The sequence below is a fragment of the Fusarium flagelliforme genome (genome assembly GCF_020744385.1).
Source record: "Fusarium flagelliforme strain FIESC 12 MPI-CAGE-AA-0113 chromosome Unknown B0J16scaffold_6, whole genome shotgun sequence".
In the NCBI taxonomy this organism is placed as follows: Eukaryota; Fungi; Ascomycota; class Sordariomycetes; order Hypocreales; family Nectriaceae; genus Fusarium; species Fusarium flagelliforme.
The window spans coordinates 1,610,445-1,625,031 of NW_025763508.1; the positions used below are offsets into that span (position 1 = coordinate 1,610,445).

Consider the following 14,587-nt stretch of genomic DNA (forward strand, 5'->3'; position numbering starts at 1 on the left):
CGTGTTCTAAATACATTTGATGGGGGTATTACACAACAAAGAATGACAAACACCGCTTGGGATCTCAGCCATAGACGAAGGACTAGATTCTGCCGCCGGCAATCCTTTGTTCGCGGTAGACAAAGGTCAACCCGCCAAGACGACTTGTGCTCGAATATAGTAATTCATACTTAGCCTAAACCAAAGAACCTGCAGCATTATCTGCATACTACCCCAAGATTTCGATCCTAGATAAGATGAACTGCCGGACTAGTCATGATTAGCAACGTTGTGGAAAATCCACGAGTCAAGAAGCATGAACCGCTTTGACAAACCAGACCCCATCAGGTAGGTCATTGCTCTCGTATCGTGTCGTCGGATTTTACGATCTAGCCTTGTCTTCACCTGATTTCCTAACAAAACCTCACCATAGCATAAGCGTTGCACTTAGTCAAACGGTAAATAAACAGCCAAGGACATTTCATTTTATTATCCCGGTTTTCAAAGACGTTATATCCGCTATATGGATACTTGGTGACATTTGACAGCTTGAATCTCCACACAAATTCTTGTTAACCGTTGCTACTGTAGCAATCTCAAAGGGGGAACATCCATGTTAAATCAGTTATTGTACGATCCTTGGCTGAGTGACCACCTCATTGGGTGCGGAGAGCATTTGCCGATAGGTGCGCATCGCATCCCTTTTCTCTTTACGCGGATATGTCGGGTTTAGAAATCATCTCATGTTGCTTCTAGAAGAGAGGAGTGAGTTATCCGTACTTATTTCCTTTGATATGAGCAAGGGGACGTATCTCTACATAATTACAGATTTACCCACTAAAGACGAAACGTTAGGTCCGATAAAAGAATCCACGAATCAGGAGTCTCGGTGTTACCCGATTTGGAAAAGGCTTCCGTCAAGGGTCCGTGGCTGTTTTGAGTAGCTTTGACCGAGTGACACTCTCTCATGTAGACTACAGGAAATAGGGCTGGTCAATGATCAAATCTTGTCTCTAACGCCGAGATGCCGTACGCCAAGGGGGGGAGCTAAGCTATCCATGCCATGATAGTACCATAGCCTCCTCCTTTGGCATGGGAGACCCCCGATCTAATGAGGGACAGCTCGGTCTAGCTTGCGAGCTACCTATGTTTATATGAGCTTCACGATATCCTCTCTGTTTCTAGTTCTTCTCTCATCTCTATCCATTCCTTCTTTTATATACAACCAGTAGCTGGGTCTCTGGTTCTCTTGTACATACATTCATACCTCTGTTAGAGTCAGATAACCTTCAATATGCCTTCTCTCTTCAAGACCCTCTTCGCGGTCGCCGCTCTCCTCCCCTCAGCCCTCGGTGCTCTCCCTACCAAGGCTGAGGGTTTCGCCTCTAGCACCACCGGTGGTGGTAACGCTGGCGCCGTCTACCCTAAGAACGCCCAGGAGCTCGTCAACTACCTCGGCGACTCCCAGCCTCGCAAGATCATGCTCGACCGCACCATCAGCTTCATCGGCACCGAGGGTTCAGCTTCCGAGACTGGTTGCGCTCCCTGGGGAACCGGCTCCAAGTGCCAGCTCGCCATCAACCAGAACGGCTGGTGCAACAACTACCAGCCCAACGCCCCCAAGGTCAATGTCAAGTACGACAAGGCCGGTGTTCTGGGCATCAAGGTCGGCTCCAACAAGTCTTTGATCGGTGTTGGTAGCAAGGGTGTTATCCGTGGAAAGGGTCTCCGCATTGTCGGAGCCAAGAACGTTATCATCCAGAACGTTCACATCACTGAGCTGAACCCTCAGGTCGTCTGGGGTGGTGATGCCATTACTCTCGACGATACCGACAACGTCTGGATCGACCATGTCACCACTTCTCTCATCGGCCGTCAGCACATTGTCCTCGGTAACAAGGCCTGCAACCGTGTTACTATCTCCAACAGCAAGATTGACGGTACCACCAACTGGTCCGCCAAGTGCAACAACTACCACTACTGGGGTCTCTACTTTGCCGGCTCCAACGACATGGTCACCCTCAAGAACAACTACATCTACCGTGTCTCTGGCCGTGGCCCCAAGGTCGCCGGTAACACTCTCCTCCACGCCGTCAACAACTTCTTCCACGATGTTCCTGAGCACTCCTTCGAGATCGACTCTGGCAACGTTCTTGCCGAGGGTAACGTCTTCCAGAACGTCAAGAACCCCGTCAACTCCCAGGGTATCCAGGGTCAGCTCTTCGGTGTTCCCAACGGTGGTGGCGCTTGTGCTTCTGCTCTCGGCCGAAACTGCCAGGTCAACGGCTTTGGCAGCTCTGGATCTCTCGGTGGTACCAGCACTGGCTTCCTCAACAACTTCAAGGGCAAGACCATTGCTTCTGCCTCTGACTACAACACCGCCAAGAATGTCATGACCTCCGCTGGTTTCGGCATGGCTTAAACTCGACGTCTGTCTACTCAGCTCAGATAGGGTTGATGTCCTATCATTTCTGGCAGCATGTCACTTCTTTGTACATAGTATACTTCAGCGTCTGGTCCTCACCAGAGGCCTTTGTCCATAACAATTACATATTACATGTTTTCGCGCACATTGTTGACGCAAATGCAGATCTTAGTTGGTCTAATAACCATGTGAAATTGACCCATAGCCTTGGCCTCAGGGTATCGGAAGAATTGGCCCCTAAAAGCATAAGAGATGAAATAATCTGGTCACTTTAGGTCAGTTTAGACTAGCATCCAGGCTACTTTATTAAGTAGCCTAAGTCTTGGAGGGCATTTCTTCTGTTACCTGCCTTGGCTCCTAAGGTACTCGAGATAACTTTTATGTATAGTGAAGGGACCAACACATGACTGCAATTTCCCAAACACCTGTCTTTGAGTAACTAACTCTAAGTAACGATTACAAGACATGAGTAATGATCAACACCTTGGAATGATTGAACCCTTATCAAAATATCATTATAACCACGCCAATGCTGGTAGCTTATGAGCCCGTATAAAAGCAGCCATCCTTCTTAATGATGCAAACCCAAAATTGCAAGTTCTCTTGCAATAGGCTCCTTCAATGTTGTATGTATGATGTAGTGTATGTCCGATATTAACAACCAACGTAAATGCATTACTCCAGACAATCTTTAACTCGACCCCCTTCTCACTGATCAACATCTCAGGCCGGGAAGGCCATTCCCCTTGTCGATCTACCAATCGTCTTGTAGCTCTGGTATTTACCATCGGATCCCATGACATCAAATCTCTGCATGCCCATAGCATCAGATGTGTAGCCACTGAAGTAGTATCCGATAATAACAACCAAGTAGGTCAGCATAAGAATGCTACCCTTGAAATAGTTACTCTTTCCTTCACCATACATGTAGCTCAGCAGGAACACACACAGAATGACGGTGACAAGGTCCCACTGAGGGAACAGGAGCGAGAAAGTGTACAACGCTGGATCAGCACCTTCAGGCACTCCGGGCCAGAAGGCCGAGTAGAAAACGAGCGCGGGAATCTGAAGCAGGCACACTTGTAGGGCATAAGCTGAACCAATCTCCATGGACAGCGCAATATTTCCGTTCATAGCAAAGGAGATGGCGTTCTATTGGCGGTCAGTATATTATTGTCACATGACGAACATAGCAACTTACCAGAAATTCAGTTGTGTTGGGCACAAGAGCGAACAAGGTGATACCAAGGAACTTTTGATCAATCGCGAAGCTTTCCAAAACAACATCCACAGTGTCAACCAGGATTTCGGCAATGATGGCGTACAAGACTGTTGCTCCAAGAAGGATAATGGCACTCTTGGCGCGACTCCAGTTGGGGGCATCATGGCCACCGTGTGCTTGGTGAGCCTCAGTAGCAGGACCTTCAGTCTCGGCAGCTTCGACGTGGGTGTGTTGACGGCTTGGCGTAGGACGAGGGCCAGCTCCGTGATTAGCAGGAAGGGCGGATGGCTTTCTCGACATTCTTTCGCGCGAGGCAATGGTAGCAGCAGTGGCAGCAATCTCGGCAACCTCACGCACAAGCATCTTGTTATCGGCATCGCTGAGGCCTGGAACATGGAGAGTAGAGTGCGACGGTTCACCACCGCTGGACTTGGGAGGTACGACATGGAGGGTTGATGCTGAGCCGTTGGTGGCAGCCGCCTGTCCGGCAGTGGAACTCTGGCGGGAAAGATCCTCACCAAAACCAGATTGCTTCAGAGACTGGCCCAGAATGCGCTTGTAAAGCTGAGAATCACGAACATCGGTACCACTGGTCTCGGCGGTCGCTGGAGTGTGAGCATGAGGATGAGCATGGCCGTGAAGCTGAGAAGTGCGGAGGCTTGATGAATGCATGTGATCTTCGTGTCGCTTCTCCTCGACCTCGGCATTCCAAATGACGGCAGCGTGAGTTCGGAGAGTAAACCAAAGACCGATCAGATACGAGAAGAATAGCATAGCCGCTGCCATGTAACAGTAAGGACGCACAGCTTCAAGATAGAACCTGTCACTGAGTGATGGAGCCTGGCTGAAGTAGCAGCGGCGGCAGTCTCTACCGTTTTCGCCGGTGTTATAGTCCTCACAGTCCATGCAGTTAAGCTCGTGAGTTCCGTAGATCTGGTAAAACAGAGTTGGACCAAAAGCTCCGACAATAGCGAAGAGCAACATCGTCGATGTCACACCCGCGGATCGGGCATTGAAGCGCTGCGTCTTTCGTTTGATGGCACCAAAGCACATGGAAATTCCTGGCAAGAACAGGATACCGGCAAAAATACTACCCACGATACTGCCTTCAACAAGCTGGCCCTTGCCCTGCGTAAGAGCAACGCAGTAGAGGAACACTTCAACAACAGTTGCGAAAAAGGCATTGATGGCAGCGCCCACGCCCATTGATGACTGTGCCGAAATAGAAGCAACAGCCTGTCCGATGAAGTAGGCCAGGGGGATGATAGAGAGGAGGCCAGCACAGAAGAGGAAAGCGGGAGAGGTAATAAAGCCCTCGACATGGAAGACGCCCTCAATCACGAGCCAGTCGAAGATAACGAAGAACACAACCGCCATCAGGTTGATGAGGAAGATGTTGGTTCCGTCAACGGTATACTTCCAGTATCTTGATCCTACAGCGCGGTAGGTGCAGAGGAGAACAGACGAGCTCGGGCCGCCATCTTCACGAATGTATCTTATATCACTCTCGAATGATAAAGCCAGGGGGTGTCGTCGGAGGTGGTCGAACAGCAAGAATGTGGTCTTGCCCATGGGGATCCAGAAGACCAAGAGCCAACAGATGCCCGACACAAACAGAAGCGAGGGTGAGATGAGACAGTAGAAGAAGACGAAAAAGATGACGCGGCCGATGTTCCATTCACCTCGACCGAAGAGTCGTCTCTTGTACTGGGGAGACTCATCAGCCTCGATATGTTCACCGCGTCGGCCTCGGCCAAGAAGACTTTCCGTCTCGCTAGGCTCTGAATCGATACTTCTTCTCGAGCGTCCAACAATTGAACGGCTACGGTCAGCAGGTCCAAAGAAGAGTCGTCCGTACTCGAGGTCGCCGCTCTGCCATTGTTCATATTCCGAGATACTGCGCCCCTCGTCTTGGTCCTCGTGCATGTAGGTCTCGTCCTTTTCCAGGCGAACAAACTTACCAAAGGGGTAGAACAAATACCCAGCGAGACCCCAAAGAACTCTGCCATACTCTCTTCCACTGGGAGCAGCAGCAAAGAGAAGACATATAATGGCGCCAGCGGCTGCCAAAGTGGCCATCCACCAACCAAATAGGAGTGTCCAGAGCAGATTGAAGGTAAGAAGCCAGTTGTTAACACGACCTCCAGGAGCCGAATGAATATCTGCTTGGGCGAACTTTTGAATCGAACGATCCTTTTTGTACAATGCGGGCTTCCACACTCGAATACCGAAGGGGTGAGTTTGGTTGATCGCCTGCTGTCGGTCTTTCAGGGTGAAACTCTCCGCCTCACTGACATCGCTATCTGAATCGTCCTGTTCTTCGATGGGAGTTTCCTCCTCCTCCTCCTCGTTGTCATCGCGACCTTCGCCAGGGCTGTCGGTGGACGGCTCATTACTATCATTGTTGTTGTCGTTGTCACCCTCATCGTTTGGATGCGATTGAACGCGGGAAAGCTGGGTCGGCAGCTGGGGTCTACGACGGTAGGACTGTTGGCGCACAGCAGCGTCGGCTTCTACCTCGTGCACTTCATCTTCTGCTGAGAAGACGCCGCCACGATAGGGGGTGTTTGAAGACGGTCGTCGAGGCATTGGTGGTTTTCGCAATCGAGTAGCAGATCGCATTCTCTCGGGGCCGCGAGAAGGACGTGAAGCTTGGGTAGGGCGAATCGAACTGCGCTCCTGGGACGTTTCTTTCGATTGTTGGGCAGAGCCTGAAGCTGGACCGCTTATCGCACCTAGAGAGAAATAAGATCAACCCTGGTCCATTCGCCAAAACAGGCATGAAACCTACCATAACCCTCTGGTCTAGGTCGCACTGTGTCTGAAGACTGAAAGCTTTCGGACAAGTTATCACCGCGAAGAATAGGAGATGCGGCAGACTCGGGCTGGGCAGTCGGGCGACGCGTGTCAGCGGGAGATGCATTGCCGGACGATTCCTCGCCAAGATGGCGCCCAGGCGACGAGGTTTCTCGTCTCGAAGGATCCATAGTGGAGGGCCAAGAATACACAACTCTGTCACAAGAAATCTGGATTCGTTGTAAAAAGGCGAATAAACAAAAAGAGAAGTAATACAGTAGAAACAGGCGCAAGAATGCGATCAGACGCGAAGTGTCCCTGTTTCTGTTCTCGAAGTAGCTGGACAACCGCAGAAAGTGGGAATGCCGAGCATACCAATGTCACGATGCGGTGCCTAGAAAATCATACAATCAATGCGATGCGATGATGGAGGCGGTCCAAGCGACTGGAAATCGAGATGATACGAGATAGATTGGGCAGAGCGGGACTGTTGGGTTTTGAAAGTTGAATTAATCCCAGTCGACTCGAGTCGTTCTCTGTGTCTCTCTCTACCTTGGGCAGAAAGGCAAACAAAGATGATGGAAAGGAGACCGACGGCGTGTCCGGGTGAGAACCAAGGAATTGGTGTTACTTGAGCCGCAGAGAGCTTTCCAAAAGTAAAATCCGCTAGAGAGACCTAGCAGAGAAGGAGGAAGTGCAATCAAGGGAAGGTGATTACCAAAACAACTCTCCAGTAAGAGAATACCTAGAATAGACTTTTGAGGAGGCAGGTAGGGACCTTTGTATGTAAGAAAAGAGGAACGAGATCAACAGACCAGACCGTATTCTTGGGGTCCCATTACAAACAAACTTTCCGAGTCCTATATTACTCACATATCAACCCAATCTGTATACATTATGTACATACACGATATAAACAAGCGTGGTTTCAACTCATAGCGTAGGCAATCGACATCGCATCGACAATTCTCCATGAATCCTCTAGGCTATTTGATCCACAATAACCAAGCTCGCAGCTCGTGATCAGCCAACTTTCCCCATGACAGTTTAGTGTGTCTTGCCGCACCTCGCGCGTGTTCCCCCCTGTCCAATGAACCAACGTCATTCTGCATCCCCAGGGTCTTGGATGGTACCAATGGGCGGCTCTTTGCACGACTTTGATGCTTGATAAATAGAGGGGTACAAGAGAATACAGATACTCGCTTCAGTAAGATAAGAAAGATTCGTGAGAAGTGATAGAAAGCGGTATTAGCGGCAAGATAAACCCTCTGTAGTTGTGATCTGAGTAATGCTCAGCGTGCCATTAACGACAATCCCCATGCATAGTAACAGTTGTGGTCAGCTTGATGAGTCTTCGATCAACAAATCTTAGGCTCAAGCGGTCTAGCATGTCTCAGTGGGGGCAGCGCGGCAGAGAGCTCGCCGACAGTGGAGTATCCAACTTAAAGCCCTCTGGGCAGTGAACCCAGTACCTCAAGTCGATTGAACTTACCCTATACCTTCATTGCCCGGACGACGGCACAACATAACCCCGAGCTGGACACTGGGCAGCTCCAACCTTGGTTGGTCTGTGCACTCACTCGCCTTGGAGGATTACGAGACAAGCTGTAGCCTTGTCATCGAGCTTCAACCACATCGCATACCATCACCAACAGCGCTTTCAATCCACGACCCCATCACCATCCTCTACTACGCCTCGAATCGGTAATCTGAAAAATTCGAGCGAACCTCTCGATCTTACTCTCCGAACAACACATCACAGCTCGTTTCCCTGACGTCAAGGGAGCTACGCCAGGATGGCGCTCGACGAGTACTACCACAACAAGATCGAGGGCATGAAGCTCGAGATTCTCAAGGGTCAAGCCGCGCTTCGTCGTCTTGAAGCTCAGAGAAACGATTACAACTCTCGAGTGCGATTGTTGAGAGAAGAACTTGGTCTGTTGCAACAGCCCGGATCCTATGTCGGCGAGGTTGTCAAGGTTATGAGTACCAAGAAGATTCTCGTCAAGGTGCACCCAGAAGGCAAATATGGTATGATGACCCTGCTACAATAGCCCTTGATCAATGTATACTCACACTCGATTAGTCGTCGATGTATCCGATAGCGTCGACATTGGCAAGCTCACCCCAGGAAAGCGAGTCACTCTACTATCCGATAGTTACAAGTTAGAGAAGATGCTACCTTCCTCCGTCGATCCCCTCGTCTCTCTCATGATGGTTGAAAAGGTTCCCGACAGCACATACGACATGATTGGTGGTTTGGACCAGCAAATTAAGGAGATCAAAGAGGTCATCGAGCTGGGTCTCAAGCACCCTGAGCTCTTTGAGTCTCTGGGTATCGCACAACCCAAGGGTGTTTTGCTATACGGCCCCCCCGGTACAGGAAAGACACTATTGGCGCGAGCTGTTGCTCATCACACTGCCTGTAAATTCATTCGAGTGTCAGGTTCCGAGCTGGTGCAGAAGTATATCGGTGAGGGTAGTCGAATGGTTCGAGAGCTGTTCGTTATGGCTCGAGAACACGCTCCATCAATCATCTTCATGGATGAGATTGACAGTATTGGCTCATCGCGAGTGGAGGGCTCTTCGGGTGGTGACTCCGAAGTCCAGCGAACTATGCTGGAGCTGCTCAACCAGCTTGACGGTTTTGAGCCTACTAAGAACATTAAGGTTATCATGGCCACTAACCGTCTCGACATTCTTGATCCTGCTCTCTTGCGACCAGGACGTATTGACCGAAAGATCGAGTTCCCCCCACCCAGTGTTGAAGCTCGAGCGGATATTCTCCGCATTCACAGCCGCAAGATGAACCTGACGCGTGGTATCAACCTCACCAAGATTGCCGAGAAGATGAACGGGTGCTCTGGTGCCGAACTCAAGGGTGTGTGCACAGAAGCCGGTATGTACGCTCTACGTGAACGAAGAGTGCACGTCACACAAGAAGACTTCGAGCTTGCCACAGCAAAGATTCTCAACAAGCACGACGACAAGGAGGTGTCTCTCGGCAAGCTCTGGAAGTGAGAAAATTGCGACAAGGGGCGTTCTTTTATTCATCCATCTTCGTTTCGTCTCTGCTGTTGGTACATCTCCTGGGTTCGAAACAGCGCCTGGTCATTCATAGATGGGTTGGGTTATAACAGCGGGAGTGGAGTTGTAAGGATAGCAAATTGTACCAATAGCGGACACAATCATATGAAGCTACACATGCAATTCTACCTGGAATATGTGATCTCGCCTTGTGATATGTGCGCTGTCAGTTCGAGTGCGTATGATGGCTTAACCTTGACCTCGTGACTGGAGATCAGACTCATGAAGGCGTATCTTTAAGAATTACCCCTTGCATGCCCAGCAAACGGTGGCTTCAGGGACCGGATACGATATTCAAGGTAAACAGTAAACAAAAACATGGAAATTTGTCTTGAATTGCATCAGCTGGTTTATTGGATTTTCTTACACGTCTCAAGCCTCAAAGCCATATTGATGATGCCCTCGAGCCGGAGCGGCCGCTCCGCTGGCACATGAGACATATGTCCCGTGAAGTGTCGGCCAAGACGCCATTTTAGAACGAAGTTATTTCCGTCGAGGCTGACTTAGTAGTTATGTTAATTTAGCAAGGAAACAGGGCTTCGGCGAATTGCAAGAACATAGAGTCACGGAGGAGCAAGATAGCTGCCATGGTTCATGTTATTTTTTAATTACATTAGATGCCAATTTGTAGTGTTTTAGACATATATGCCTTGACTAAAAGATCGGATGATCTGTAGGTGATCTTGATGCTTGTCATTTATTGATAACCCGGACCATGGGAGAGTGGTTGTCTTGTTATCAGGAAATCCAACATGACGCGGACATTCATCTGAACTGAAGCTTATAACAAATTGTCATATTTAGTCTAAAGAAGCCTGAGATGGCCTCAACTTTATGATATCTTATTATCAATTATCATAATGTTTCACAAGTGAAGCTTTCTGTATAGCCGTATCAGTCAACTATTACCAACCATGGTGTTTTCGACGCATCGACCAGGACCAACTATCTTGAGTCTAGCCCAACCCATCCCTCGACCCGTTCCACAAGCTCTACTTGACGCCGTCCGGGCGCCCCGACTACCCGCACGGGTTTCAAGACCTCGAGTCGTGTGTCACGCTAACATATTCGTGATTCCCAGGTACGAACAACTTGTATTCCCAGAGCCAAGATGTGTAAGAAACAGGATATTTCTTGGTGCTTTGGTCAACTGGTTGCTCTACCGGTGAAGCCTGATCTTTTTTGAAAATTTGAGTTTTTGTAAGATCAAGTTGGATATTGGGCTAGTGGTGATAATGAGCTGATGTGCTGGGCGGTGTACAGGGACCAGGGACTCTCGGGAGATAGATCTGGAGAGAAGATCGTGATGCTGGTATGTGAGGGCAGTTGTGATGTGCTCATGACGAACTGTGTCATTATGGCGAGTCAGTGAGGCTTCGGTGGTTTTGAGACTTGAGATGGACCGAGAGGTCTGGACCCTGTGCTGAGAGATAGTCAGATAGCTTCTTTAAGATCGAGATGTGCTGTAAGTGATTGATTGGCTTCTAGAATATCGTAATACAGACGCAGTTCTTGCGCAAGGCAGTAATGTCTATACGAGCATCGAATTAGCTCGAGGACAGGCCTTGTTTAGCAGTTGGAAAACCTAAGTCAACAAAAGAATCGTACACCTGACAACAGGAATAAAACACCCTCTAGCAACTCGTGCTGTTGAAGAATGTCCGGAGATCAGGGTACCAACCATCTCGACCGATATACCCAGCCAGTCGGAAGCGAGGAGATGTTGTTTCCATATCGCACCCCATTTTCCTAAATTGGGCATGTAACTTTTTTAAAAATGCATTCATTTCACATGCCTTATTTTAGAAAGACGAACGAACTGTTTTGTGTCTCTCTACTTGCATGATCGGCATGCCTGGACTCATCTACGACAGGGATAACTGAACCACAATTGATGTATCAAACCTCGGAGACATTAATTATCCAAACATATCAACCAAGAAGCTCAACTCGAGTCAACGATGTCATAATCAGTGTCTAGAACACATTGACTTATGCGTTGTTCACAGCTGAAGCACAGCCTGAGCATTCTAGAACGGCCTGACCTACGTCACTGAGGCCGCATAGACCTGTACGCCTTGGGCTGTACCAGGCACTGGGGACTTTGGGAATGCGGTTGTCAGTGTCAGTGTCAGTGTCAGTCGGGACTCGATAGCCATGTGCATCTCTCAGAATGCAATCTCCACGTGGGGGACAATGCAGAATTGTTGGAAAACCCATATATCGGACGAAACCTAAGAGCCAGATTGCCCAGGCATATCCTGGTCAGGTTACAGTTGTCGTGTTGTCTATCAGTCTCGTGCCCAGTGCTGCCCCTCGCGTTTTAGATGCTAAAGTCAGATTTTCAAGGGTCCGCCTTGCTGCGATGAAGCTAGTCCTTGCCAGGTGAGGCGGCGTTCTCGTGGCACCAGCCCTCAAGGCCTTAGGGTGCTTGGCTAACTAACGTTAGAAGCTGGGAAATCGGACGCCATCTTCTTGGGAACAACTAGCGGTAAGGGGATAAACTTCTTTTCGCCTCGAGAAGTTCCACTTTGTGCATTTTCCCCTACTGTAACTGTCGAAACTCGATCATGCGCTTTCTCTGGGAAAAGCTAAGACAAGGCACGACAGGACAGACTAGCAGCTCAAGCTCCGAGTCTCGGGATGAAGAATGAGGCCAGGCCAGGCCAGGGTATCGGAATTGCTGCTGATGCTACAGCTGCTTTGCTGTTACATAGATACAGTATCGAGAAGGAAGCCCTTTGGATTAGCAAGCGCCGCTGATCGAAGAGGATGAGCTGCTGTACTCGCGTGCAACCTAGTTGAGTTCTTGATTTGGTAATCCATCCATCTAGGGGGGATGATCTCAGGGTCCAGGCCCTTCCGAAGTGGATGGGACGGACGTGACGGTGAGAGGATGTCTGAGGCTTCCATCAGAAAGGGTGTGCCCTTAGTGCCGATTCAGGGTCCTCAAACAGCAACCGTAACTAACTGTGGTGGATGGGCAGACGATGTGGTTAAACGGCAGCCATGTTCGGGCAAGGCTGGAATGGAAAACCTAAGGACTGCCAGATTGACTCGGATTTTGGGACGCGGCTTGCTAAGCTTCGGCCGTTGAATATTGTCGTGACTCGGACACAGACGACAGGGGCCACAGGCATAGCGTGAGCTTGGTCGCATCAGACCACGATCATAGATCCTCGCATAAGAGTTCCCTTGCTAATAAATCGAAAATGGACATGGGCATTATGCTTCACTTACGATTAGCAAATCGCCAAGTCAGCCCTGTCTCAAGCTCTGTCTAAGCGGAGGTCCTTGAGCTCATCTCAGAGGCCGATGGCTGGGGTTTGCGGCATAAGCCATCCAGCCTTGAAACAAAACCATTACACAGATCAGAGCACTAGACTAGGGATTCTGTAAACTAGCGAAGCGGAGCGGAGGAGCGGCCGTTTTCTGACAGTAACGGGAGGAGGGTTGGTTCGGTTCCTATTCAGCTTTCTGATGGCTGCTTCTCAGCTGAAACTCCGTTCATGTTCAGTACAACTGCAGTCAAAACGGTAGATTTTAACGGAGATGCTGTACCGAACCCATCACAAACTACGTCATGTCGCAGAAATAGTTTCGTACGATGGTCGAGACTCCGATACAGAGAGGAAATGTCGAGGCTGAGCCATTAATCTATGGATGAATATTGTACTGCCTTGGAGGAAACACGAAGTATGGTTTGTACACGCGGTCTTTTCCCCAACACGACCGTTCTAGACTCTGGGCGATCACTGTTTTTGGTCAGAGGTTGGCAATAGGATGGGTATTTGAATAAAAAGGCGGAGAATCTGAACGGGAGAAAAAAGATGCCAGCTTTTTTAGCTTACATGGATGCGGACCAGTGACGTTGACGACGGCGCCACGCGGAATTCTGATTGGATGAAGTGACAGAGGGGAAACACAAAACAGCTGCACACTCCCTGAAGCGTTCCATATTTTCCAGGTGGGGACCCTTGACGCTGCCATGACGATATAGTCAGGGGGAGAGACAGTGCAGCGACAGAGGTGTTAGGGCGTCAGAGGGATTGGCCGCCGCATAAGAGACGAAATAATTTAGCCACCTTATGCGAGCTTAGAAAAGAACTTAGGCTACTTTATTTTGGCGCCCTAAGCCTTCGAGGATAATTCTTCTGTTACCCACCTGAGAGGAGAGGGGAAAGTCTAATAGCGAACATCAGCGGGGGAGATGATCTTGATAGACAAAGACAAGGGATAGAAAAAAAGATGATGGCATTTCGGAGATTCAATTGAACTTTGTTGAATGATTCTTCGCTAAGATACGAGGAGGGGTCATGATTAGGGGGAATACAGTACGTGACATTCAGCAAGGCTGGGGAGTAGCTAAGTACTAATTCTTGTCAAGCTTCAATAATACCTCTGCTATATCTGATATTGGGGCCTTTTCGATATTAAGGTACCTTGCATCTTTGACAGTTTAGATAGTGTAATAGAGTTGAATAACAGTCTCAGATAGATCCATAGCTATTCAGATTGACCAAAAACCTCTTTCTCCTCTATTCACAGGCAGATCTTTACACACAAAGTGATACAGACACCAGATACAAGTCCCCTTCTACCGCCGGATCTGCAGTGAATAATGATAGACAATCTTCGCATCTCAACGAGTTAGAACAATGGTGTGCGAATGCGAACATAATAGTGATCTTCAAGGGGTCCTGCACATCTGCACGGCTGACTCTAGTGAGTGATATCGTAACGAGTCCTACACACACTCACAAGACGTAACTCCGGACCGGTGCTACCTCAGCAGTGACAAGCGTCCATTCGCTTGGATGATCTTTACTACACGCGACCACACCAAACCCCAACGACCGTTTTCACCTGGAGCTGCTTCTGCAGCATTGTCTCTTTGTCTTTGTCTGTCACCCACCACCTTTCATGCTCAAAACATGCCACTATGAGATAGTCGGTTGAACAGTCATAACTAACACGAGAAGAAAAGGGGAGATGCCAGTGTAGCAATGGGTACTTTGACGTGACAGGCGCAACTGTGATCGACGTCACTACCGTGACGAGCGAGTTCCTAAAAAGCT

The 14,587-nt window shown here is 49.2% G+C and overlaps 3 protein-coding genes across 3 annotated transcripts; 2 read left to right on the top strand and 1 right to left on the bottom strand.

The window, feature by feature from the left end:
* Nucleotides 1-1,138: 1,138 nt before the first annotated feature.
* Nucleotides 1,139-2,703, top strand: B0J16DRAFT_347143 (pectin lyase fold/virulence factor). The gene has a single exon (XM_046128534.1). It carries the CDS (start codon nt 1,274-1,276, stop codon nt 2,399-2,401), a length of 1,128 nt encoding a protein of 375 aa, XP_045980111.1. The 5' UTR covers nt 1,139-1,273; the 3' UTR covers nt 2,402-2,703.
* Nucleotides 2,704-3,127: 424 nt separating this feature from the next.
* Nucleotides 3,128-6,613, bottom strand: B0J16DRAFT_323013 (Sodium/calcium exchanger protein-domain-containing protein; the record flags this gene model as incomplete). The annotated part of the gene is made up of 3 exons (XM_046125745.1): nt 3,128-3,556; nt 3,606-6,361; nt 6,418-6,613. The coding sequence occupies 3 exons, from the start codon at nt 6,611-6,613 to the stop codon at nt 3,128-3,130; spliced, it is 3,381 nt and encodes a 1,126-aa protein (XP_045980112.1).
* A 1,605-nt stretch (nt 6,614-8,218) lies between these two features.
* B0J16DRAFT_323014 (P-loop containing nucleoside triphosphate hydrolase protein) lies at nt 8,219-9,443 on the top strand (the record flags this gene model as incomplete). The annotated part of the gene is made up of 2 exons (XM_046125746.1): nt 8,219-8,453; nt 8,509-9,443. 2 exons carry the CDS (start codon nt 8,219-8,221, stop codon nt 9,441-9,443), a joined length of 1,170 nt encoding a protein of 389 aa, XP_045980113.1.
* Between the last annotated feature and the right edge of the window lie 5,144 nt (nt 9,444-14,587).